This window comes from Dama dama, chromosome 11 (assembly GCF_033118175.1).
Source record: "Dama dama isolate Ldn47 chromosome 11, ASM3311817v1, whole genome shotgun sequence".
Classification (NCBI taxonomy): Eukaryota; Metazoa; Chordata; class Mammalia; order Artiodactyla; family Cervidae; genus Dama; species Dama dama.
The window spans coordinates 13,516,358-13,543,475 of record NC_083691.1 but is presented as its reverse complement, the minus strand read 5'-3'; the positions used below and the strand labels follow the sequence as shown (position 1 = coordinate 13,543,475).

At 41.8% G+C, this 27,118-nt stretch overlaps 2 protein-coding genes across 5 annotated transcripts in view; one reads left to right on the top strand and one right to left on the bottom strand.

Moving 5' to 3' along the window:
* Positions 1–11: 11 nt before the first annotated feature.
* On the bottom strand, positions 12–21,561 carry RBM18 (RNA binding motif protein 18). 3 transcript variants are annotated; one of them, XM_061154737.1, is made up of 7 exons: positions 21,412–21,528; positions 20,740–20,866; positions 18,353–18,481; positions 10,558–10,684; positions 7,837–7,923; positions 5,868–5,953; positions 12–2,044 (listed from the first exon to the last, which is right to left on the bottom strand). In XM_061154737.1, the coding sequence occupies exons 3-7, from the start codon at positions 18,463–18,465 to the stop codon at positions 1,885–1,887; spliced, it is 573 nt and encodes a 190-aa protein (XP_061010720.1). In that variant the 5' UTR covers positions 18,466–18,481; positions 20,740–20,866; positions 21,412–21,528; the 3' UTR covers positions 12–1,884. The 3 variants fall into 3 exon arrangements, with proteins under 3 accessions (XP_061010720.1, XP_061010719.1, XP_061010721.1); XM_061154736.1 differs by lacking the exon at positions 20,740–20,866 and having other exon boundaries at positions 21,412–21,560; XM_061154738.1 differs by lacking the exons at positions 7,837–7,923; positions 20,740–20,866 and having other exon boundaries at positions 21,412–21,561.
* The window catches only part of MRRF (mitochondrial ribosome recycling factor), a 55,738-nt gene continuing 50,144 nt past the window's right edge, over positions 21,525–27,118 (top strand). Inside the window, exon 1 of one of the 2 annotated variants that reach the window (XM_061154735.1) lies at positions 21,525–21,638. The gene's annotated coding sequence lies outside the window, so the exon portion shown is untranslated. The remainder of the gene's footprint in view (positions 21,639–27,118) is intronic. The other variant, XM_061154734.1, reaches the window with a different exon arrangement.

Sequence of the window (27,118 nt, the reverse complement as noted above, 5' to 3'; positions counted from 1 at the left end):
ACACAACCACAGACACTGTCTTGCATTTATTCACACAAAGGAGTAAGAATCGGTACAAATAATAACCATTGCTTTAAATACAAATAAATAGCTCTGGTTTCTAAAGGAAACAACTCTAGATAATCCAAAGTTAAGTATTTTCTAAGTTCCTATTAAAAATAGAAGACTATTTATTTTGCATTAAGTCCTATTCCACCATAACTCTTCGAGGACCTCAAGGGTAAAACGGTGAATTCTATATTCTTAGAGAAGTCACCAGAAAAATGGGAGATAATGCTCCCACCTCCCTGAACTATCCCCCAAACAGAAGGAGAGTTACTTGCATCTTACACTGAGTTCATAAGTGCAGGAAGAATAACATTGAAAGATATCTGAAAAGTTTTGCCTTGGAAGAGGTGATAGGAATTTCTCTGAACCACTTCTGTGAATTATAACACTTTACTATGCTGAAGTTTTGGTTCAAATGTCTTAAATTCATTTCTGCTCATAGGAAGACTTAAACTCCTACAATGAGAGCCTCCTCTTGTTGGGAACAATGACAGTAAACAGTTGCAATCACTAAGAGTGGCACCTTGAGTAACAAAATGATTTACATGCTAAAGAAGCAGTGGTGCTGCCCAGTGAAACAGTCTATCCACCTGGCACCAAAATGACCAACCAACACTGCTGACGGGAACAGACTCTCAGATCGGTTGTTTTTCTTCCTCTGTTGTTATGTTCACAATGTTCAAAGTGGCAAAAAATATCTGAGGAGAAGTAGGTTCTACAAGTGAAGAATTGTTTAAAAGTCATGCAATCTTTCAAGCCTTTATAAACCACATAAAACATGAGGTCATTACAATCTTGGTGCCAGAGCAGTGTCTGCCCACTGACTTTCCGTGTCCACTGTGTGTCCCCATCGCACCCCACACAAGACAATTTCTTCTACTCAGACCCCTACACAATTATTAATAAAGGTATAAGTTTGATAGAGAATCAGTATAGCAATGTTTAAGTTTTCAAAGATATCTGCTTTTCTATTTAGATTGACCATGATATAATTCCAAACAGAACATTCTCATGCTATTAAAAACAATCTCATGCAATAAATGCAACTTTAAAAGTCCCACACTAATAATGACATTTGGTATTATAGAAGGCAGGATTATTTAGATTTTTTAAAAAAATGATCACGATAGAATACAAGTTGGATTTTCAAACAGGACTTCCGCTGTGGTACAAAATGCTAAATTTTGGTCTACAGTTTTGTCGACGCAAACACTTTTTAAAGATATACACCATGTTTTCCTAATTGGGATTTTGAAACAATAAGCATAATTCTTAAACAGATTACCACAACATTTGCTCAAAGAACCAGCTCTTTTTGCCAAGAACTTTTTCTTTTCAGTCCAGTTGGAGGGATTTCCATAGAAAATTCTGGAACAGCAGTTTCGAGCATGATTCAAAATTTCTTACTTCCCTCCCTTGTTTTTTTACTTTTTCTTTATGTTGTAAAGACAACTGAGCACAGAAAAATGTGTTTTTGTTTTTTTTTTTAAAGACAGCTCTTAATAAATTAAGTTTCCTGATTTGAATGATAACGTTCTTTGTGTTTGCCTTTCTTTCTGGCACACTATATAATGTTTCTGGAGTTACAAATCCAAACAAACGAGCCAACTAGAGCATCCCAGCATTCAAGTCACAGTTTTGGATAAAATCCTATTTATTCTGGATGATGCTCAATTCCACACATACTTCAGGGAAGAAACATCCATAAGAAGGACATCCAAAAATGCTATGTTACCAAACGCTAACATGTGACTGTGTTCTGTCGGGCAGTACTGTTCACAGCTACAAGTACAAAGGCAGAGGGTCTCAGGTGTGGACAGCAGTCATTCATAACCATCATCTTCGAGATTTCCAAGCTGTTCGAGAATAAGGAGTAGTCCTTTTTTTATCTGGTGGCTTGAAGTAGGAATAAACAGGCGCTGCTGGATACTCTGCATCGGGATTTTCTGCCATCATTTTCAGCTTTGCTTCAATGGCTTTGATCTTTGCAGTGACACTGGAAAAAGGACAGCAGAGCATGAGTGGGCCTGCGTACACTCAGGGAACACCTATGTACTTCATCTTCTCTGTGGCTCTCAGGCATGTCAGAGAAGCAACAAGACACTCAAACACAGACACCCAAACATTTCAGAGAAAACTGGACTTCCCTGGTGACCTAGTGGTTAGGATGCTAGGCTTTCACTGCAGTGGCCCAGGTTTCAATCCTGATCAGGGAAAATCCCACAGGCAGCTGGGTGCAGCCAATAAATAAATAAATAAATAAGAACCACAAAAGGAATACAGCTTTATTTGGGAGGGGAAAAAAAAAAACCCATAAAAATAATTGTTATTATTTTAGGAAAGAGATCAAGGGTGAAATATTAAGCTTTTTCTGTAAGACACTGTTAGGAATACTTTGTATACTGTTACACTTAAACCTCAGACACCAACACTGTTCAGTACCTTAGTACCTGCAGACAGTAGGCACTCAGATAATTTGTATAGGGATTGAAAGCAGAGTCTGAGAGACAGATGTGTACTCCCATGCTCATGGTAGCATTATTCACAACATAAACTGTGGAAGCAACCCAAGTGTCCACTGAAGTAAGAATAGATAAGCAAAATGTGCTATACACATATGCTACAATATGGAAGAACCTGGAGGACTCCATGCTAAGTGAAACAAACCAGTCACAAAAAAGACAAATATTGTATGATTCTACTTACATGAAATACTTAAGAGAGCAGTCAAAATCAGAGACAGAAAGTGGAATGACGGTTGCCAGGAACTTGGGGGAGGTGGGAATGGGGAATGATTGTTTAATGGGTATAGAGCTTCAGTTTTACGATAGGGAAAGAATTATGGAGATGCATGGTGGTGATTGTTGTACATTATGAATGTACTTAATACCACTGAACTGTACACTTAAAAATGGTTAAGATGGTAAACACTATATTATGCGTAAATGCTATATTATTTTACCACAATAAAAAATGGAAGAAATAATTCATGTAGGTTATAGTCTTCACTTTGCAGATGCAGACAAAGAAAAAAAGGCATAGAAAGGTTAGTGCCCATAGCCAGTAAGTGGCAGAGCTGAGATTTGAATACAGCTGGACTCCAGAGCCATACTATGAACTCTTTCTTACACAGTACCACCTTCTGAATCACTGAATAATAATGGAAAAAACATCCCGGAAATCCTACGAAGTCCCTTTTTACTGACAAATGTGTGTTTAGGCTATCATTTACAGAGCACTTACAATGAGCCAGGAAGTGTGCCCAGCATTTTACTTATACTGTTTCTAATCCTTGCAACAATATTTCAAGGGTTATCAACCACATTTTTTTTGTTGTTGTTCAGTCGCTAAGTCGTGTCTGATTCTATGACCCCATGAACTTCAGCACACCAGACTTCTCTATCCATCATTATCTCCCTGAGTTTGATCAAACTCATGTCCACTGAGTCAGTGATGCTATCCAACCATCTCATCTTCTATCGCCCCCTTCTCCTCTTGCCCTCAAATTTTCCCCAGCATCAGGGTCTTTTCCAATGAGTCAGTTCTTCCCATCAGGTGGCCAAAGTATTAGAGCTTCAGCTTCAGCATCAGTCCTTCCAATGAATATTCAGGGTTGATTTCCTTTAGGATTGACTGGTTGGATCTCCGTGCAGTTCAAGGAACTCTCAAGAGTCTTCTCCAACACCACAGTTCAAAAATGTCAACTCTTTGGTGCTCAGCCTTCTTTATGGTCCAACTCTCACATATGACTACTGGAAAAACTGTTAACTTTTGACTATACTGACCATATTTTATAGATAAACAAATGCACAGGGGTAGTGATTCACCCAAGGTTCACACAGCTAACAAACCGTGGAGCCAGGATTCAAGCCCAGTTTATCATCAAAGCCCTTGCTTTATCCTCTTCATTAGGCTGGGAGCTCAGTAGCCATGTATTAGAGAGAAGGGGAGAGGAGACACTCCAGAAGCTATGAAGAATTTTCTTCCGATCAAGGACACCACTATCCCTAGGTCAGCATGCAACACACTCAACTAGAGTATTTTTTGGCTTATGGCTTCCTTTAGTTTCCACTTTGACGCTGTCAACAGTCTACACTCAGGGATAGAAACTTGGGAGGGAAACGTATACATAGCCTTTAGGAAATCCTCAAAAAGCATACATCTGCACATACTCAAGATTTTACGTGGGCAACGTAAAATTTAAAAACTTAGTTGCCATAAAAAAGAACCCTGAGGTCTCACTGAGATGCAATCCACACCTTTTCCATTAATGGAAAATTAACAGCCAGCCATTTGTTCTGTATGAGTCCCAGGGAAAACAACCTTTTCTAATTAGGCATAGATGTTAATCAAAACACATAAGCTGAGATTCTCTGGATTAAAAGATAAATGGAAAACACCAGGCTAGATTATTTAGTAAAAAGAACAAAGAGTGAAAAAAATGAAAGACACATTCACAGTACCGTGGAGATCACCAAGCATTAATGCAGTCATCTGTTCCCAAGAGGAGTTAAGATTTATGAAAACCTTCATGAAACCATAGTAACTGAGGAGGTTTAATCTTAAGGGGAAAATAGGAAAGCTGAAATAAGCTCCTAGTGAACTTATTGAAGTTATTAATTTAAGAAAATTGGGGGAGTACAAAATAAAGCAGCACAAAATTAAGAAAATATCAATGATATTAGACAAATTGGTAACTATAAAATTAACTTCATCAATTTTATCACTCCTGGAAACATTTCAGGATCACCCTTCCTTGCAGTTTAATGAGATGCTTGTAAATCTCTTCTGGTTTGGTGCAGATAATATACAGCAAAGTTTTATTTTTTTTCCCCCTAGCCCTATATCCAAACAGGTATCACTTTCCTGACTCTATGACGTGTTGACTTTGGATGCATATGAGAGGCTGGTGCTCTTTCACACGTCTTGCCCTTTCTTGGAGCAGGTGTTAGAACTGCAGTCCTGCACTGACAGCCTGGAGCTTCTTGGAAGCAGTAACTGAAAGACTGAATTCTCAAGTTCAGTAAACCTGGCTTTGAATCTGTACTCTGCTCTTTTTGACCTGCGTGATGCTGGCCAAGATACCTCCTTAAAGTTCAGTTTCTTCCTTTATAAAGTGAATACAAAAGTACTTTCACCAGAATTCTTATACTTCAGTGACATACAGCATGTGAAGTGTTTAGCACAGAGCTTGCTTCGCAGTAAGCCCCACAAATCCCAGCTTTTGTTCCTGTTAACATCTCTCCCTAGGCTACGTGCAAAGTCAGCCCTCTACTGCTGCTCACCCCTAACGTCCCCTTCTTTACTCAACCCTCAACTCCTTCTGTTTTGAATTAACTCCAAGGAAGTAACTGACAATTTGTACATGTTGGAACCAAAACTGTTACATTTGCTGAAATGGTAGATAAAATTAAAGTGCTGCAAACCCAAATTCTGTATAAAGGAACTCATAGTTGGGGAGGAATTAGTGTATAATGACAAATGTTGAAGATAATCAAGGTCTTATTAAAATGCTTGTTTTATAGCAAGGACTGTATCTGATTTACCTCTGTGTTCCCAGTGCCAAGTATAATAGCTGGTATGTGGTAGGTATACCCAGCCTCTTGTGTGTGTATGAACTGTGTAAATAGCTGGTACACACTCTTGGGGGTATGGAAGGAGGTGACATGTATACATTCTGGAGACTAACTGGACATCTCTCAGCATGCCAAAAGTTAGTAGACTCCGCTCTAAAGGGTCTGAAGGGTTTCTAGTGCCAGAATGAAGAGATGGCTCCAGCTCGTGCAATACTTGTGTTTCCCTACAGGACACCTTCTTACCTTAGGTTAGACTGCGCAGGCTCAGTGCTTGAGGACGGCTCAAGACTAATTGGAAGGATCTTATCATTCTTGTTATGATCGTATCTCTGAAAGTAAGAAAAAAGGCAAATTACCACACCCAGGCAGAAACCAGCCCTTTACTGTAATGCATGTGTTCAGAAACCCTAATCTCACCAGTGCATCGTTTGATAGCATGTGTGTTCAGGTCTCTCAGTCGTGTCTGACTCTTTGTGACCACACGGACTATAGCCTACCACGCTCCTCTGTCCATGGGTTGTCCCCAGGCAAGAATACTGGAGAGGGTTGCCATTTCCTCCTCCAGGGGATCTTCCCGACCCAGGGAATCAAATCCCTGCATTGGCAGGTAGATTCTTTACCACTGAGCCACCAGGGAAGCCCATTGTTAGATTATTTCTAGACAATCTTAGGTCTGCTTTGCATTCAGAATTAATGCAGGAGTCCAGACAGCTTAGCATAAAGGTTATAAACTTAGAAAAAGAAATTTAGATGAGGCTTCTCATCTACCCACTAATCCTCCTTATTTGGTGGAGAAAGAATTTCAACCTTTAAATTCACAGATAGTACAGCTACACAGCAGGAATGCCCTCTCACATTCTGATTCTGTCACATATCAGTTCTCCCAAGAGTTATTTCACTTTATTTCAAGCACTTTAAAGTTTTGCTCGATTGCTGCAAAGTTACAACCATAACAGTCAACTCTTCACAGGTTTATGTGGAGAAGAGAGGCTTTCAGCCCTGATACAGAAACATTCTCCAGGAAAAGTGCAGTTTATTTGATGTCAGATAATTATATACTTCTTTTAAAAGGTAAATACAATGTTAAAGAGCAATCAGGAGTCTCTGGTCAGAAATACATGCAGGGCATAGAGATTCTCAAATGAAAGACAGAATGAAAGATGATTTATTTCTCCTGCATGTCTTTTCAATGAGATGCAGGATGAGAAGATAACAGCCAGTCTGGCAAATGAGACTTGATTTTCTTTTGAATAAAAAAGCATTTAGAAATTCTCCTTGTTGTAAATTGAGAAGGCTCTGTGATTACCTGAAATACTCATAAAGATCCAAAGTGTCTGAGATCTGTTTTTGAGCTTCGAAACTAAACTCAAATGTCTTTATTTCGGTGACTGTTTACTGGTGAGCTTGCTGGGTGGAGTCTCTGATCAAACATTATGGTCATTTATAAAGACTGAGGCTTCAAATCTGGTTGTCACAAACCTTTGCAGGCAGGTCTGTTAAGACTACAGTGCAGGAGGAAGAGAATCAACTTTGTGGATTGCTCCAGTGCAAACGCATGCTTCACCTGTGCTGGCTGAAACAGAATACCATTCTTCTTTTTTCTTTTTTAATGGTTGTAGCTTTTCCAGCATATTTTCCCAAGAGAATAACTAGGAGATGAACACGGCAATTCGCCACTGCTTGGGTCTTGGAGTCAATACAGGCATTGCAAATCCCAATAATAATTCTCAAAAGCTCTCGAGTAAGGAAATACCAGTGCTTTAAGCACTCTTACAAACTACCTATTTCTCAAGCATTTAGAATAAACAATTCAAACCTGCCACAGAACTGAGAGGCTGGGAAGAGTCTAATAATGCCTAAAGCAACTAATTTAAAAAATAAATACATTTTTTTCCTCTAAAGGACAAGCCCTACCAAAAAAGTAAATAAATAAATGATAGAGGTCTGAGTAGACACATCAGTCACATGGAAAAATCAATCAAAAACAGAATCTGTGGGTATGTGGAGGGAAATGGCAAAGGAACTTAATCCCTCCTGAGATGTTTCTCAAAAGAAAAATCTGGCAACACACATGGTGAATACAAGGAAGAGACCAGCGTGTGGTTGTTCCAGATGTGCAGAGGCTGGGATGCAAATGGGCGAGTGGACAACTGTCTTTTGAAAGACTCATTTAGGACGAGCTGATGCGGTCTTTCTAGCCTGTGAGACTCACCTTCACTTGAGCATGTGCCCAGCGCACCACCAGCTTCTTAGACAGGGCCAGCTTGCCATTGAGACACTGGATGGCCTGTTCTGCTTCCTGTTCAGGAAAGGGATTAATGTCAGTAGAAGACTCAAATGCCTCACTAGCTTTGATGGCTGAATTTCTTACTGTTTTGGTAAACAGGTGGCAAAGGAATTACAAAGGGGAAAAAAAAGGCAGAATAATAAAAAGGGTCTGAGACTTTGTCAACTCAGTCAAACAAAAATTTAAATCCTGCCTCTGCCACTGACTGACAGTATAATATTTAACAGCTCATTTAATCTCTCTGGATATTAGCTTTTTCACCTGCAAAATACTGCTTGTTCCGCAGTGGTCAGAGGAGTAGACGAGCACATGGAAAGAATGGAGCACGTGGTATGCACTCAACCAATGTCAACTAACAGTGTTGTTTCTACTGGGTGATATCTTTCTACACAGTTCTGTAAGTTAGAGTAATACCTACTATGTCAAGAAAGTGTACTCTTCCTAGGAACTCTGACACTATATCCTGGACCGGGGCTGATACACCCTGAATCCAAAGTGAGCTACAGTAATGGCTTCAAAGGATATGGGAGTGAAGGAAACCAGGCCGGAAAAAGCAGGAGTGAGTCAAAGAGGCTATGAGCAAGGTATCTGTGTGAGCCAATCTCTGCACCTGGCTTTCAGAGCCAGAAGTTCCCTGACCCTTTCCCCATCAGATACGGGAGCAACGAGGTTGAAAGGAATTCCTGAGGCTGGATAATAGGCACTCGAGGACATTCCCAGGAAGCCTGGCTGTACTTTTCCATCCTGCCAAGCCTCCTCTGCTCCATTTGTATCCAGGAGGCATTCGGCCAAGTGTTACCCATATTTACTGGGAGTGAAGAGGCAGTTAAGGAACAGGAAGAGGAACAAGGGGAGTCCGAGGCCTCAGCATAAGACATTCTAGCCTGGTTTTACTGGTGATTCTCTTATTCCTCTGGGTCTTGCCAGTATGACACTCAACAGGTATCTGAGTACCCACTACGGGTACTCACTGGCATCTGTGCCTCACTATGGCACACAAAGTTAGAGGGACAGAGGAGATATTTTATTCTTCTTTTAAGTTTCACTTGGTGAGCTAGAATTTACATGACAATATTAATTCTGGAGCATCAATAGTCAAGATGCCAGCAGGTGATAAATAGTTTTAAAAATAATTTCCTATCTTTCTAACTTGTTTCAAAATTCATGTATCCAACAGTATTATTAAATGCCAAATATGCTTTCATATGCACCCTCACCTACTCACTCAACTTCCTACAAGGTAAGGAGAGTGTGTTTTTTTAATTTCCATTTTTAGATGAAAACTGAGGTCAAAATAAGTTAGACTTGCCCAAAGTTAATAAAGCACTGGTAGGGACAAATGACATTCTCAGATAGTCTCAGAACATACTGACACATTATTTCTTGAAGGCAATTTGGCAGTCATATTAAGGAAAAAATTCATGGCCTTTGTTGACACCACTCCATTTCCATGAATATAGTAAATATTCACATAGAGCTAGAGATGTTCACCACATTGCTTACACATTTGGAGGTTAGATATGTAACTTATCACATGTTCACAAAATATTATGCAGTTATCAAAGATGAGGCTGGTTATTTTTTAAATTGAGGTCTATATAATACAATGTATTATAGATATAGATCAGTGAATTTTTACATCTATCTACAGCTATACCAGTGAAACCACAATATGATACAGAATGTTATCTTGATATGTATTGGATGACAGAAAAAATTTTAATTTACTTTCAGTGGTAAATAGGATACACAATCCTATATGTGTGTTAAATGCTGTACATGTGTTCTTTTAAATTGTGCACATGTGTTTTTGTCATTTTATGTGTATGTGTGTGTGAATGTGAAGAAAGAAGAGACTAGAAAAATATACAACTAAATATTGAAAACTGATTATTTCTGGGTCTTAGACTGATATGCATAATATGGAATTATTTATCTATATTTCATCTGTAAGAAACAAGTATTACTTTTATAGGAAAAATATCCGAATACAATTATTAGTAAAAAAACAGAAACTAGGCAACATTCTCACACATGACGAATAAAGTCACAGAACTATAAACAGTGTCTCTATATTTAGTAACATTCAAATTCAAGTCCTTTATCAACGCATGTCCACTATAAGGACTACATTTGAATAGTAGTTTCATGGACACACCACGGTTGAAGCTGGTGCTCTCTTTGTATATATTCAAACTTGTCCACATTTATTCTGAGACGTTGAGGAGGAGGATACATTTTTAAGAAATCAAAATAAAAGAGAGTTTGTGGGTGGCTCACCACAGCAAGGGAGGGTTTCTGCACCACGGGGCCGAACTCTGAAAGAAAAGGCGGCTCTGTTGGCCAGCCGCGAAAGGAAGACAAAAGAGAACAGGGAGGCGGCCATCCATGTGCTTAATGTGGGCACCCCAAAGCATGTGGTCAGAAAAGTAGGTCAGCTGCCGCAGCCGGTGAGGCGCAGACTTTGAGAGCTGGTCACTAACTCAGTGGTTGACTGAGGGTCTCCTTTAGGACTCAGAGCACGGCACATGGGGGTGAGTCAGACACGGCTCCTGCCCACAAGGGACTGCTATTCTAGCAGCAGGAGAGACGCGCAGATTAACTACGAGAGGATATGTGCTGGGAAAGGGGGAGAAGTTCAGTTACCTGCTTAGTCTCAAAGTTGACGAAACAGTACCCTCGAGGCTGTCCCTCCAGAGCACCTGACTTGTGGAAGAGGAAGTCGAACTGCTTCACCGTGCCAAACTTCTGCAGCAGCCTGAGGAGATGGTATCTGTGGAGAAAGAACAGCCCCTGAGACGCTCTGGGAGTTTGGTCGGCCACTCAGCCTGAGATAAAAGCAGGAGATAATTTACCCCAGGGACAAAAACCTCACACCCCCCCCACCCCATCCTTGCCGGCTCTCCTCCAAACTGCACCGCTAGTTTATCTGGCAACCAGAGTTGTTTGCCTCTATTTGGAATGGGAACTAGAATTGTCATGGCTCTGCGTCTGTCCAGCACAAAAATACCAAACAAACAAACAAAAAAAACCACACCTAACAAACAGCTGTCTGGCCCACAAGCACCATTTGTTTTCTTTTTTTTTAAGAAGAAAAGTTCAAAAATAGTGTTGATTTATTTATTTTTAATTTCTTGGCAATGACACAGTATCTGTGAATAACTGTAACTCCATCAGAAACACACACACACACTCCCAAAGCCAAAGCCAACCCCACCTCAAAAATAAACAAAGTAACACTTACACATTCACACAAACAAGAAAACAATTCCAAAGACTTCCCCGTTGGATCTCACAGTTAATCATGAGTTCCTACTTGCACTTGAGACAAACTCTGCCAAAAACCAAACCACAGCTAGTGGCAGTTTCATAAGTGCTTGAGAGTCTCTACCTCTGATGCGACTCAATGAAAGGACCATGTAGAACCACAACATGACGGAGGCCAAGAGCTTCCACCCCTGAAGCAACTGACCGACAGGACCATGTGGGACTGCAACATGATGGAGGCCGGTCTCACATGAACAGGGGAACCTGTGCTTAGTCACTCAGTTGTGTCCTATTCTTTGCGACCCCATGGACTGTAGCCCGCCATGTTCCTCTGTCCATGGGAATCCTCCAGGCCAGAATACTGGAGTGGGTTGCCATGCCCTCCTCCAGGGGATCTTCCCAACCCAGGGATCCAACACAGGTCTCCCAAACTGCAGGCAGATTCTTTACTGTCTGAGCCACCAGGAAAGCCCAGGAATACTAGAGTGGGTAGCCTATCCCTTCTCCAGGGGATCTTCCCGATCCAGAAATCTAACTGGGTTCTCCTGCACTGCAGGCGGATTCTTTACCAGCTGAGCTACCAGGGAAGGCCTGGAATCTGGCCGGTCCTATAGATCATCCCACTGTGGGTAACTCCCCAACCTCTGCTGCTTTAACACAATTCATCTGTGGCCGAATAGAAAATATATATGGCCAAGGAAGACATTTACTCCTGGCAGGAGGTACACCCCAAGCTCTCGACTGCCACTCTGCCCCTCACCCTCTTCTTGGATTCCCTTCCCTAAAACTTATTTGGTTTCTATAGAGCTTTTAAGTTATTCAAACAGATGTGGCCTTAACAGGTTGCTGTGGCCAATCTCAATTCCGACTTCCTGTCATCTGATGTGAGGGTGAGACAAACCAACCGCTCTCCCGTTTCCTTTTCCTTTGGCCTTCCTCCTGGCATCCTCCGCGCTATTCAAATGGAGTCAAGGCTTTCTCTAAACAATGCTGTCCCTGTGATACTAAAAAGGTATCAGCCCACATGCTAAATCTGTTATTACTGGGAATTCTACCCCACAGGGAGTCAGTAAAGCTGTTGTTACAGCCGCATTTATATTCACATTGTTTTCTAGGAGAAACTCATCAAGATTTTATTCTTGAGTAAGAATCTCCTTTGGGAGACAGAAAGATATGAAATGGATCATAAGCTACACTAAATTTGAGACTAATGCACACCAATAAGCAAGCCCGTTATCCTGGATCAGGTGCCTGACACACTGGAGCAGGGAAGACATAATACAGGTCTTATTTTGGGACAGGATGCAAGGATCCCAAGGCATATTGTGGATGTTAATCTGGTCTTTAGACCTGTTTTGAAAGAGAAAAGAACTGTAACCCTCTAGTTTCCAAATTCTTAATTCCCATCTCGATACCTTGATACTGCCAGTGAGAATATACGAGGTGATTCTTTAGGGGCAAGGGAGACACCTAAAGTGCAAATTTCTGGTTTTATTTGATTTTCTGAACATGCTTACAGCAAGGGTGAATCTCTCAAATGCACAGACAGATGGGCTGGGAGAATCTCTCAGGGTCTTTCATTCACAGCTGCATCTTCCACTTACTACACCCATTCAAACCTTAATGCAGCACCAGTTGCCATGAATGGTGGGTCAAACCTGTTTCTTTTTTCAAACAACCTAAGGCCACTGTGGGCTAGTCATCTTTTCATTAGCTCCATTCTGCTTAATAGCAGGAAGGTAAGGCGATCGGCATTTCCTAGGAAATGAATTTTAATTTACTCAGGGAAAAAAAAAACCAACAAACCTCTGACAGATTATTCTTTGAAAAGCTAACAAATGCGTTCTGCCCGAGAAGAGCGACCTCAAGATTCCAGGAACATCTGCTTAGGTTCGTGTCTTTCAACTTCTCCGGGATTTCTTTTCTTGTTTGATAATTTCTTGAAATTATCGGAACACCGAAACAAAAGGAATGAAGTGTTTACTATTTTGCTTCCTGGAGATGGGGGCTGCAAGCTCTGATAGTGAAAAAAGCCTGAAGACTCTTGCTTTCACATCTGCAAGCACTTTCATCTGCTATCGGAGCACAGGAGGGCCCGCTGTTCATCAGAGCCCTGCTTCACTTAATGAAATGTGGGCCCTGCAGCCTCAGGAGCTGAAGAACTGGTACACCAGCCCCACAGATACTTCTGCACCGCAATTAGTGTTGTCTGAAATGGGTTTTTAAAATGGCCTTCCTGCCTGAAGGCACGGAGGGAATTAATCTGTATGAATTGGATTAAGATAGACACCTCTAATGTGTCAAGAACTGTACTAGGCACTTGGACTAACTATCCAGATGGACACAGCTAGGTCTCCGTCTTCAAAGACCTGACATTCTGGTTCGAGGAGAGAGATATATAGTCAAACAATTTTAAAACAGCATGAAGCCTGCACACAGAGGCAAGTATGTGAGCACACAGATGAAAAGGACCTGCTGCACAGGGAAGGTGGTGGTTAGTGAATACCCCGCACGAAGACACAGCAGCAAGAGAGACCAATCCAACGGCAGAGGGTGTGACCTCTTATACAGTAAGAGAGGAGGCTGACAGGCAGGCAGGGGGACAGATTGTGAGAGACGTGTGCTAAGTGAGGGAATTTAATGCGATGCTGTAGGTACTGGGAAGTCAACGAAATGACACTGAAGATTGATTTTAATGCCCAATTTGTTTTACAGAAAACTATGAACTTGTAGAAATTATTATGTGGTGGGTGTCTATAGTCTATGCCCTATGTGTTATTAAACGGTCTTACTTTGTTTCCAATTTGAATAAGCAAATAGTAAAGGCTGTTTCATGCAAACCGAACCATAAGAAGCAGCATGGGTCACAGAGGAAATATAAGGAAAGAACTGAGACAATCAGGGGTATGTTCAGGGGGAAGTACGGTGCTTACACGCTGGTAAACTTATGATCCCTCACATTTAGCTCTGAAAGTCTGCATCAGAAGGACACTTCCACCCAGGTGCCTCTCCTCTGCTTTTAAGTTTACTTAATATACCCCAGGCTGACCTCTTCCTCCTCACAAACTATGCCCCTCTCCAGCTATTCCACTGGCCAATGTGGACATGATTCTTTTCCATTTCTCAGGCAAGAAACAATGTGATCGTCTTCAGCTCTTAGCTCCTCTTCAGTCCCTTCCCTCATCTCTCAGACTCCACCCATTGGTCTCCAAGGTCACAGTCTCTATCTGGGTGATATTAATAGAAGGTCTGTAGCTAATCAGCATCTTTGCTTTTGCCCCTCCTGTTCATCCTACCACTGGTGTCTGATTTTCCTACTAAAACATCTCTTTCACGATGTCAGTCTCCTGCCAAACACCCACATGAGTCTCTTCCATTGATGCATGAAATTCAAACTTGTCTGAATAAATTTTACAGATCCTGTATCAATCTGATGGCATTCTCTCTCTCCAACTACTATTTCACTATCATTTAGTATTCAAATTCCCCTTTTGCTAGTGGCTCAGATGGTAAAGAAAATGCCTACTGCAATGCAGGAGACCCAGGTTCAATCCCTGGGTTGGGATGATCCCCTGGAGAAGCGAATGGTTAGCTACCCACCCCAGTATTCTTGCCTGGAGAATTCCATGGTCAGAGCAGCCTGGCGGGCTATATATAGTCCATGGGGTTGCAAACAGCTGAATATGAATGACTAACAAAAGGTCTTAGTCAAAAAGGTCTTCCTGATGTTCTCCTCACCCACTACTGAGATTCTTTTATGATACACCCTCCATCAGGAATGTTCTTTCTTTTACAATTTCAGCTGTCTTTGTTCTTTCATACTTCTTAGGCATAATGCAGTGGCTATTAATTTGGCTTTCTATACAGCACGTTTGGTATTTGAAAAAGAAAGCAGTATAAACCCTTTCAGAAGAAACCATGGTATGGAAAATAGATAATGTCTAAAGACAGTAACTTGTTCAGTTTCTCTACTGAAGGCACTAGTAGTGATGTTTAAAGTTGTTATTTTTACTCTTACGGTTAGACTGTGCCCCATAACATTTAAAAGAAGTCCTTACACTGAAAAACTTAGAATAGGATGCTTTAGGTTATGAGTGTCCAGTTATGTGGACTGGTAGAATATTTGTGCAAAGTGAACTAAATTAGGTGCTGGGAAATTAGTTCTATCATTAACTGCTTTAGTGAACTGAGTCAACTCCTAACCTTTCTTTACTTACAAAACAGGGAAACATTTATCTGTTCCACTTGCATCACAAGATTTCTACAAGCTTAAATAAGAGAAACTAATGAAATATTAGAGCTGGAAGACATTTTCAGATCATTCAGTTGAACAGTCTCACTCTCCCTTAACAGGTTAAGAATGATCAGACATAGTATAGTTGAGAGGAATCAGAATGGAGTGGAAAGAAGTGCAACCTGCTACCTCCAAAACTAAGTGTACGTCATCATTCCCGTAAGTCCAGATCGTCACACGGACACTGCTGGCGTGAGCGAGCTCCTAAAGCGGTCGGTATTGCGGCTACAGTGAAAACAGAATATCAGAGTGCTCAGTCAGTCAGCAATGCACCTTCTATTGAGAAGAGGCTGATGGACATCCTAATGTAACCTGAACAGGATGCGAATTAATACCGGGCACACATATGCAGGATGAACAGAATTATTACAAAGTAAACTTTGAAAAACTTGAGTGGAAAAGGTTTTTTGCTTTAACTGCCAACCACTCATAACAGTAAATACATACCATCACTTGTCTTCTAACAAGAAGTGAGAGAACATTTGTGTAGAAGTGATATTCAAGTCAGTGTATATGATAAAAGGAAGAGGGATGAGACAGAGTAGGGACTTGTGTAGGAGAGAGAGATAAGAAGGGTCTGTCAAGAGGGAAAACAGCAGGAACTAGGAGAGACCTGTGGTGGTGTCCCATTAATTACAAAAACTGGAGGCTGCTTTGAAAAATTGTCGAGAGTCATTAGAATTTTTAGAGATTTGGATTCAAATAATATTTTTTGAGACTGAACTATAAGCTGGGTACCACATGCTCACACAAGTTTCAACATTCTTCAATGTTTGGGAATGACTGTACTTTAATAATTAGGCTAGGTCCAAAATCACCCACCTTGAAAGGAACAGGATCTGGAAGTTTACGTACTTCAAAAACTTGGAAGAAAATCATGTATTTCTACAAGATAAGACCTACCTTACTACCATGTTAGGTTTCTTTGATGTAATTAAGTAAACCCAATGAAGCAACACTAAGCATTTGATAAGTTACAACTGGTAGTTACACCTTTAAGAAGAAATTTTAACAGATCAGTTTGTTTAATTGAGAAAATGTTTTAAGATAAGGAATCCATAGATGAAAGATAGTAGAAATGATCTCTGGTGATACAGAGGTAGGAAGCCACAGGAGGAGCCAGCAAGGCCCTGATTTGTTGTCTGGTCCTTGATATCTTGAATAATGGATATAAAAAGAGCAGAGATATCAGGGGAAGAGTTTTTGATGCAGTGTTCCTGTTCATGCTCCTACTAAAGAAAACACTCATATACTCCCACTTATGACATAAACTGAGGTGGTAGTTGCCCCTTTGAACCTTCCTGACAAGCAGCAGGATACAATTAGAACTAGAGTATCATTGCAGGGAATCGCAGCCAAAACAATGGACATTGTTTCCACGCTCCAGATTTCCATTCAGACAAGCAGAGGTGGGAATGGAAACCACTCTTGGGAGCAGTCCTCTCACAGCTTGGGTTTTAGATGATGGAAACGGCTTCTCTGTTTAATTTCCTCATTAACTGAGAGCTTGGGCAGGTTCACACACTCATCCTCAAGGCTGCAAGCCATAAAGAGAGCCAAAATAAATGCACAGTCTGTATTGAAGGGCCCTGGTGACCAAGGTACCATAATTAGGGGGCAACACATCTTAAATACCATCATATTTCCTAGAGGGACCTGACAACACCTACACTGAACCAATTTGAGCTTGAGCAGGTTTAAGAAACCGAACACTGTCATTATCCTTATGTATCAGTTTACATCTCTTTCCTCTCTCATAATCCCAACCCTATTATACACCTCCCCTGACCCCCAGACTCAAACAAGCAGAGACAACTCCTTGTCTCTTCTCCCTATGCTTTTAACATCATTCCCAAGGAAGTGACTTCCAGCACTGAGGATATACCTCATGCTTGCTTTAAGCACTGACCCTGTACAGCTCAATCCACTTACCCTTTGATCTCCTGCCACCAACCACCACCAGTCCCTACTTAAGGAAAAATCTCTCAATTCTTTCTGCTAAGAGACTCCTTTCCACTACAATATCTACAATGGAAAGAGTGGGGAGTTGAAACAAGTCAATCAGCTTTGTCACCATGGACAAGGCACTTCCGTTTCTTGGGCCTCAGTTTCATCATGCTGTGGGATAAAAGAGATGGAACAGATCAGAGGTTTTTCAAGAGTCGTCCACGGAGCCCTGTAAGTGACTGCCCAATAAAGGGTGGCTGTTGTCAAAAGGCACTGGGAGCACCTTGTCCTCCCTTTAATCAGAGTAGCTCTCGAGCTTTTCTTCTACAAATAGGTTCTGTACTTTAACAAGCCGTGGCTCCTCAGATTTAAAAACTTTGAAAATTGCCTAGGATGGCACTTGGCACACAGTGGGCACTCAAATCATTCAATGAATGAATGAATGAACACCAAAGGGACTGGGGTATTTCTAAGATCCCTAATGAATTTCCTTGGTTCCATGGCTGCTTAACATGAATTAAGAGTCAAATTGTATCTCTCTGCCTTCTTGTGAAAATACTGAGATTTCTGCTTGTTCCTTCATTTGAGGTGACCAAAGTACGCCCATGGCTGGTTTTAGGATATAACTTCCTCGTCACTGGGTACAAAGATTCAAAATAGTTGAAACTAAGAGAACATCTTTAGGCAAGCAGGAAAAAGAAGTAATATATGGTTTAAAGGGTATTCAAGTTTGTGCCTTTGCAGTAGAAGAGTCCAAATGTAAGAAAAATGACAAGTTAACAGGCTAAAACAGCATCACATTCCCTTTAAAGATAATTAAAACATAACTATCAGGGTCAAAATATATGCAATAGCCCTTGAAAATTCTTCTGAACATCATCACCATGAGCATCCCAATTCTGTAGGCAATGAGTTAAAATATCTTAGACTTACTCTGTGATTTTGGGGTCCAAGTTGCCAATCCATAACCGGTGCCCTTCCTGTAGGGAGCCCTCTGAAAGAATGGATGCATTCTCCAGGGGAAGAGTTTTGGTTTCTGCTTCCATCAATCCCTATGAAATACTAAAGGAAACATGAACATTCAGACAGGAAAGGAGCAACGCTTTGTGAACATGAGGCTTCAAACTCAATTCAACAAACATTTACTCAAGAAGGGCACGTCCTGGGCAGCCCTTCAAAGCCCTCAGTTATTTCACAACCAGGGCCCCAGCACCAGTTCCCTTGGGACAGCTCCTCCAGCAGCTAGAGAGCAAAAGCTTCCATTTTAGGTGAAAGAGGCGTGGTCTGTGTGCAGAAACGAGTTTTTCTCTTCTGAAGCCAGAGGTTGACTGGGCAGGGGGCCAAAGTCTCTGTTACTACATGATACACCAGCTCAACAACTGTCACCCAGAATAAGCCTTGGAAACCACCAGAAAGAGAGTCTTTCTGACACTTAAGAGTATGGGTATGGAAGAACAATAGTAAGTAATCAATTAGCTCTTATAATGTTTCATATTTTGGGAGACACTGGGAAGAAGAGACTAACTTTCTTCTTAGCTACTCCAGTCCCCCCATTTACTAGTTCTGCAATCTTGGGCAAGTTATTTTAGCCACTTGATGTCTAAGTTTCCTCATCTGTAAAACTGGGATAATTAAGAGCTGTGCCAATTCACTGAGGTGGTACACCAAGAACATTAAGAACATGGCATGGCACTTAGACAAACATTCAATTAATTTTACCTTAAATTATTACCAGGTTTAGTTCCTGAAATGTCTCATCGCACAGTCACAAAAGGAGGATGAGGGTTATGATGGAGACAGTAATGGAAAGAGCAAGAACCTTGAGCTCAGAAAGCCAGGTTTCAACTTTTGGCTTTTCCATTGGAAGCCACTTCTCTCTTAGCTTCAGTCTCCTCATCTCTACATAATACACCTTGTCCTGCTTATAACTTAAGAACTCTTGAGAAGACCAAAAATGAGACCACAGATGTAAAATCAAGCTTTAATGTATAATGTGGCAGACAAAGAAAAAATAAAAGGACTGGGAAGATGGCAGGTTGTGTTAGACTTTAGAACTCCCTGCTAGAGAAAATGTGTCATATAAAACTAGGAGTGCCTCCGAGATCAGTGCTGCATCTTAATAACAGCAGCTGACATATCAAACATTGCCATTACCTTTTATTTATCTCAGCACAGCTTATACAGGCTAGCACACAGTAAGCCCACAGTAACCTTCAGGTAATTGTTTGTTAAATGTGTCTATCTACCCCGACACAGGGGTTCCCTGGGGGCTCAGATGGTAAAGAATCCATCTGTAATATGGCAGACCCGGAGTTTGATCCCAGGGTCAGGAAGATCCCCTGGAAAAGGGAATGGCAACCCGCTCCAGTATTCTTGCTAGGAGAATTTCATGGACAGAGGAGCATGGTGGGCTACAGTCCATGGGGTCTTAAAGGAGCTGGACATGACTGACTAACACACACATACACCTACACGTGAGGGTATTTTTCTTCTTCTCTCACTCACATGTTCAATCCGTTCCGTTCTGTCTGTCAAGTAACTACTAACTGCTAAACCCTCGGCTATGAAAACATAGAAATGAACAAGCCACAGTTCTTACTCCTTCCTCGGAGAAAGGTAAAACAGGCATAAATAGAGTCCCAGGTGTGAAAACTGGAGAGGAGAAACATTTTGTCTTCTCCCTGCTTTCCTTTTACTTTCTTACAGATCATTCATTCAAAAAAATTTTTTATAGACCCTCTATTTTCCAGGCAGTGCCTTGGTACTAGGGACAAAGCCCTCTAGATGCTTATATTTGAAAGAGGAGCAGGATAAGACAAAAGCAAAATAAGTAGTCAAGATGTAACTTGTGCTAAGTGCTCCAAACACAGTTAAGCAGGGGGATCTGACAAGGAGACTAGGAAAGGACTACTTTAGAATTAGCGGAAAGGGAAGACCTCTATGGGAGATGACATTTGAGATGAAACTTGAATAATAGAACCTTCTGATATTCTCATGTCTAAAAACAGGAACAATACCAACAGGGGTTAATATCACACCAGGCAACCATTTTTAGTGGGAAGAGTGCAGGATATAGGGCCAAAAGATAGGCACTCAAATCCTGGCTTTTGCACCCAGTTATTCTGTGACTTTAGTAAGTCATGATCACCCCATAAATGTACCCCCCTTAGAAAAGTTTTCCCTCATAGAGCAGAGCATCTTGTTAGTCTCTATGACAGCTACCTTGTTCTTTCCATACAATACTAGTTACATGTGTCATACACTGTTTCACCTTTCCCTTCCCTCACTAGAATGTAAGCTACTAGAGGGCAGGGCCTTGCCTATTTTGAGGATTCCATCTCCGGCACTCAGCACACCGCCTGGCTCCTGGCTGATGCTCAGTAGTTACCGAATGAATGAATGAAGCAAGCCACTTCTCCACTCGGAGCCTCAGATTCTTCTTTCTTCCTACAAGGGGCAGAATTATCCCTAACTTAAGAGTATTTTACGAGGTTTAAATATGACAACATACGTGACAGCTCAGCACAGGACTTTCCTAGGAACGGTTAAGTATGGTAAGCGATCAGGATGGCATACGACAATCAAAATCCTTTGGGTTTGTAATGGCGACAACCTCTTATATTAAGAGTTCACAAAACGCTTTTCCACCTACCTCCCCTCGTCCCCCGCCCCTGCTCCGCACCACGCTGACCTACAACTATCCTGGAAGCCACGAACAGTCATCTGGGGAAACTGAAGAGCAGAGAAGCAAAGGCGCTTGTACTTAAAAAGCTAATGGTAACGGTGGGCTCAAGCCTGGAATCCCTGCTTCCCAATTCCTCGCCCGAAATTCCCAGATGCGGTGGGTCATTACTCGGCTTGCTATTTCCGGGCCAGCGGCGGGACAATCCGGGGCGGGGCCTGAAAAGCAGTCTCGTTACCGCAGCCTCCTCTAGGGAACCCCTCGCGTGGCTGGCGCTTACGTGCCGGGGGCTTGCCCCGGCCAGACTCACCTCGCGATCTCGGCGTCGTCCCCTCTGTTCATGCCCCCGAAGCAGGTCCCGACTCCGCGGCCCGACGGCCCTCTCAAGGCGTATACACCTCAACGCCGCAAGCTGCCAGGCCGCCCGTGACGCACTACGCCTGCGCCGCCCCATGACGTCACGACGCCCGCGCCGCCGCCGCCGCCGCCGTCGCAGTGGTCGCGCGAGTCTTTTCCTAGTAACCTGGGCGCTAGTTGGTGAGTGGCCTCAGCACGGCCTGGAGGCGCGCGCGGGGTCTGGGTCCCGGAGACCTCTACTCAGGGATCTCTGGGATACATTAAGGGGGCCTAAACACGGTCCCCGACGCGTTCCATTAAAATCCGGCTTGACCTTTACGGCTGAGGGCGGGACCTGTCGATCCGAGCGAGTCTCACGGGTTGGGGGCGGGGCTCATTTCATCACCTAGGGACCTTCAGAATGAGAGCCGGGGTTACTAAATAGTAGCAGCTATTTAGTAGCCTGCTAACTGGCAGGGACATTTAATTTTCAGAACAATCTTGTGGGAATAGGTTTTTTTTTTTTTTAAATCCCGTATGCTGGAGAAATGGAAACTCGGAGAAATAAAATCAGGGTCATGTCGCTATGAGTGAAGTGAAAGTGAAAGTCGCCCAGTCGTGTCCGACTCTTTGCGACCCCACGGACTGTACGGACTATACAGTCCATGGAATTCTCCAGGCCAAAATACTGGAGTGGCTAGTCTTTCCCTGCTCCAGGGGATCTTCTCAAGCACGGGATCGAACCCAGGCCTCCCGCATTACAGGCGGATTGAGTGATGGCGCCCAAATTTAAAAGTCTCACCATTTAACCATTACTCTGTGCCGTCCAGTGGCAAGACAGTTGTCATTTCAATTGCCCTTTTGTGTTTATAAAGTGCTTCTGCAACTCTTGGCTCATTGAATCGCCCCGCTAACCGTGATGAATAGTATTGTCATCTGCAGGTGAGATTGGGGCCCAGAGATGTTGACCTATCTAAGGTTACATACCTATGAAGTGCTGGAACCAGCGCTCTTTCCCAGGTCGTCTCTAAGTTTGTTGCATTTTTTCTTTCACTCACCCTATTGCATTCTCAGAATCTTGGGGAGCTTTGTACTTAGAATGAAAACCTGGTCTGATCCTCTGTATTATAGTTGAGGAAAGGAAACCTGGGTAGAAGAAATGACTTAATAGAAGTCTCAGGTCAGCTTCCACTGGATGCTTTTTGAATACAAGGTACAGTAAGTTACCTGCATACAAACCTTCAAGTTGTGAACTTTCAAAGATGGGAATGTATTATAAACCTATTGCAGTATAGTAGTATATAGCTGGTTGTGTTAGGTGGGTACCTAGGCTAACTTTGTTGGACTTACTAAAAAATCGGGCTTATGAACAAACATTCGGAACAGAGTTTGTATGTAGGGGACTCACTGTAGTTATGAACCTAAAAAGGATGATGGGCAGGGAATAATGAGATAGGTATATCGGAAACCAGGCCTCCTTAGACAAAAGCTGTTTCTCCACCTGTTCAAGTGTCCCATCCTTTGGCTGTGCCAGGGACATGATCCTGCCTATAGTCATATACTGTAAATGCCTTCACTTGTTGCTGAATTTAGAGAAGAACTTGACCTCTTATCTCTAAGTGAAAAATCTGGCTAACCGAGATCATGGAAGCAGTGTTGGAGAGTAGAACCCAGGACCTACTCTCTGAGGCTTTGATTTCTGTTTTGGTGCTAGCAATATGACTTTGAGGAAGGACAATCTAGACTTTCACTCATGTAGTCTTCACATTTATTCAGTGTCTCCTGTGTTCAGAACTGTGCCAGGGACTGGGGATGCAGCCTTGAACAAGACAACCATAGTTTAATCCTTGTAGTACTTATAGTCAGTTCTTATGGCGGGAATAAGACAGTGATCCAGTAATTATTGTTTAGTCGCTAAGTCATGTCCGACTCTTTTGTGACTTCCATGACTTGTGACCCGCCAGGTTCCTCTGTCCATGGGATTGCCCAGGCAAGAATACTGGAGGGGGTTGCCACTTCCTTCTCTGGGGGATCTTCCCAGCCCAGGGATTAAACCTGCATTTCCTGCATTGGCAGGCGGATTCTTTACCACCGAGCCACCAAGGATGCCCGATCAAATAATTACACAAATATTAACTGATATTGTTAAAGTAAGTGCCATGAAAAAGCACATGGTACTAAGAAAGGGGGTTATAGGACATTTGACCTGTTGGGCTAGAGAAAACAGCCAAGGAAGGCATCCTCTGAGGAAGTGGTGCTTCAGCTGAAGTCTGAAAGAAAAGTTCATTAACGAGGTGAGGGAATATCATTCCAAGCAGATTCAACAGTATTTTTGAAGACCCTAGTGCAGGAAATTATTCAAGGAAATGAAAGACCAGTTTACCAATTTGTACAATGTGAGTGGTAATCATGTTGCCTGGTTATTGTGGGAATCAGGTAATACATGTGAAAGTATTTTATATACAAGGACCTGTGTGTGCACAACCATATTATAAGAATCTACCTGTTATAAACTAATATACAACTGAATTTGTAGGGGTTGCTGGGATGGTGGATAAACCAGGACTTTGTCTTCCTCATCTAGTTCTTTCCAAAGTTAAAAGGCACCTTCTATGAAAAGTGGGAAAATTCAAGTTTTGAGAATCTCAGCTTTGGATAAAGAATACATGCCTCAGGTTTTTTTTTTTTTTAATATGTAACAGTTTGAAAAATAATGCCAGTAATTGCACTGTTTTATGTACACAGTATAGGATAGTACTTAAGAGCACAGACTGTGGAGCAAAAGTGCCTGGATTAAAATCTTGAGCAAATTGTTTATCTTTGCCTCTGTGTTTTTATCCATAAAATGGGTATAATAATAAGTACTTATTTCCTAGGGTTATTATGAGGCTCAAATGAGTTAATGTATGCAATACAGCACTTAGAACTGTTTCTGGCACATAGTTATTACTATAAAATTATAAGCTATTGTTTCATTATTGTTATAATTACCTTTTTAAAGGCTCATTAATATCACCATGAAAAAGGTGCAGTGGAAACTGTAGCTCAGAGAGGTTGATCTCCTCAAGTTCACACTGCTAGTAAGTGGGCAAACTGACATTTCAGTTCAAGACTTCATCCAAAGGTCAGATGTTTCCTGCTGCATTTTTTTCCGACTGTAGGTTAATTTTGTTGTAGAATACTTGGGCTTGCATGATGGTTCCTTTCCTTGTCTTTACTTCTGTGCTGAACTGAGTGCTGATATGAATATTCGTAGGTAAAGAGTCCAAGGGGCTGCCTTTATTGAATTTCCACTTTGAAGTTTCCTGACTTCTGTGCCGTTTAAAATCTATGTCTTAAGCATTTCAGCAATGTGGTTTATTTATAGAGTCGTCTTCCGGTTCACGTGTACTGGGTCCGCTTTTGGGTGTTGAGTTTTCTGTCAAAGGTTGTTTATTTCTAACCCATTTTGATTTCCTGTTGCTTTGTGGATTGGTATTATGACCTGCAACAGGAACACCAGGAAACCTGTCTTAAATGGAACAGCCAGATTGAGACCCTGTAGATTAAAAAAAAAAAGCACCTTATTATACAGCCATATTTGGATATAAGTATGGGTTAGGCATTGGCTATATTAGGCAAAAACCTAGATATAGAAACCTCACTTAGAGGCAAAATCTGCGAACAGTGCTGCTGCTACAGAGCAAAGTATTAGCTCCAGCCTTTTGGTCAATGACAGTCTCTTAGAGCCTGAGTTCCTACATCTATAAAGAGGAGATTATTATACTTTTCTTTGTAGCATTTTTGAGAGGATTAAATGAATACTATGGGTAAAGCAAGCAGGCCTGACCTCTGTTAACAGTAGCTATTGATAATGATTAAAAAGAGGAAACATTTTTTATTTTTTTATATAGATCTGTTTTTACTGACATACACCGATCACTGAAATCTAGCATCTCTTGCTATTAAAAATTCCATCAGGAGAAATTATTTGCCTTTTTGCAACTCATTTGCTTTACTTAAAAAAAAAAAGTAATAATTACAGCAGGTGCCATATTCCCAGCACTGTACTTGGTTGTTAAATACACTCATTACTTCATTTTATTTTAAAACAGGATTTTTTTTTTCTCACTTTACAAATGAGGAAAATGATGCCCAGAAAGTGAAATGAATAGCCACAAGTTGAAATTCATATCCAGATATGACTGACTCTTGGCTTCCTTGTACTTTAGTAATGACATGAAAGATTTCTTTGTTGTGTCTGATTCTGGCATGGAAGTTTTTGAAAGGAAAGGTGATAGCTGTCAGTAGATGCTCTTTAGGGGGGACTCCTATTGTCTGTTAGACACTGTGCCATGTGTTTTACTTACATTAATTTATTTTTCCCAACCCTAAGAAATAACTATAATTATCTCCATTTTATTACAGTTGAGGAAGTCAAGGTGCAGTGACGTTCAGAGGCATTTGGGTAGTGGTGGAGATGGGCTTGGATTCTAGATCTTCTGGCTGCAAAACCCATGCTCTTACTCAGACTGTAAAATGTGTGTATATGTTAGGTGATCAGTTGTGTCTGAGCCTTTGCGACCTCATGGACTGGAACCCAGCAGGTTTCTCTGTCCATAGAATTTCCCAGGCAAGAATACGGGAGTGAGTTGCCATTTCCTTCTCCAGGGGATCTTCCCAGACCAGGGATCAAAGTTGTGTCTCCTGCATTAGCAGGCGGATTCTTTACCACTGAGCCAACGGGGAAGGCCCGGATTTGCCCGTAAGCTAGAACTGTTGTTCTATCTCAGGAGTAGCTGTAGGCTTTAGCGTCTTTCCACGGTCAAAAACCTCAGAAGGATCGTGTGTAACTTGTGTTAACACCGAGGAGGGTGGCATTTTCCAGAGCTTTAGTTCTATAACATGGAAGACCTCAAACCTCAGCTATGCTTCAGACTCACATTAAAGTGCATTCTAATTGGTAATCAGTGCATAAGGAACCAAAGAAAATTTTAATTAAATGCTGTTGTGTGAATTTTCCAGTCATTTTATGCCTGTTGAAATGATTTCATGTAAAATTCTCTTCCAGTGCTCTGCCGTTACTCTTTATGGTGTAACTTTATCAAGATTTTGTGCTTTTTTTTTCCTGTAAGGGTTTAATTACCATCATTAAGGATTTAGGCTGCTATGCATTTACTTAACTCTCTTCCCTGTGTACTAATTGGCATTTGCTGTAGTGGAAAGAGCGTGGCGATTTGGCGTCCTACAGACTGTGAGCTGGATATTTAAATCTCTGTGAGCCTTAGTTTCTTTGTCCTATAAAATGGGGCTAATCATACATCCTTGTACAGCTGTTAGGAGGAGCGCTGGAGATAATGTACTTAAGTTATCTAGTACAGCGGTCCCCAGCCTTTATTGGCACCAGGGACTGGTTGCGTGGAAGACAGTTTTCCCACTGACCGGAGCTGGGCAGAGGGTGGGGTTGGTTTCAGGTTAATTCATTTATTTATTACATCATAATTCATTACATTTATTATGCTCCTGTGAGAATCTACTGCTGCACTTCATCGGACAGGAGGCAGAGCTCAGGCAGCAATGTGAGGGCTGGGGAGCGGCTGTTAATATAGATGAAGCTTCTGCTGGCTTAACCTGCTGCCCACCTCCTGCCCTGCCGCCCAGTTCCTAACAGGCCACGAACTGGTACGGGTTGGGAACCCCTG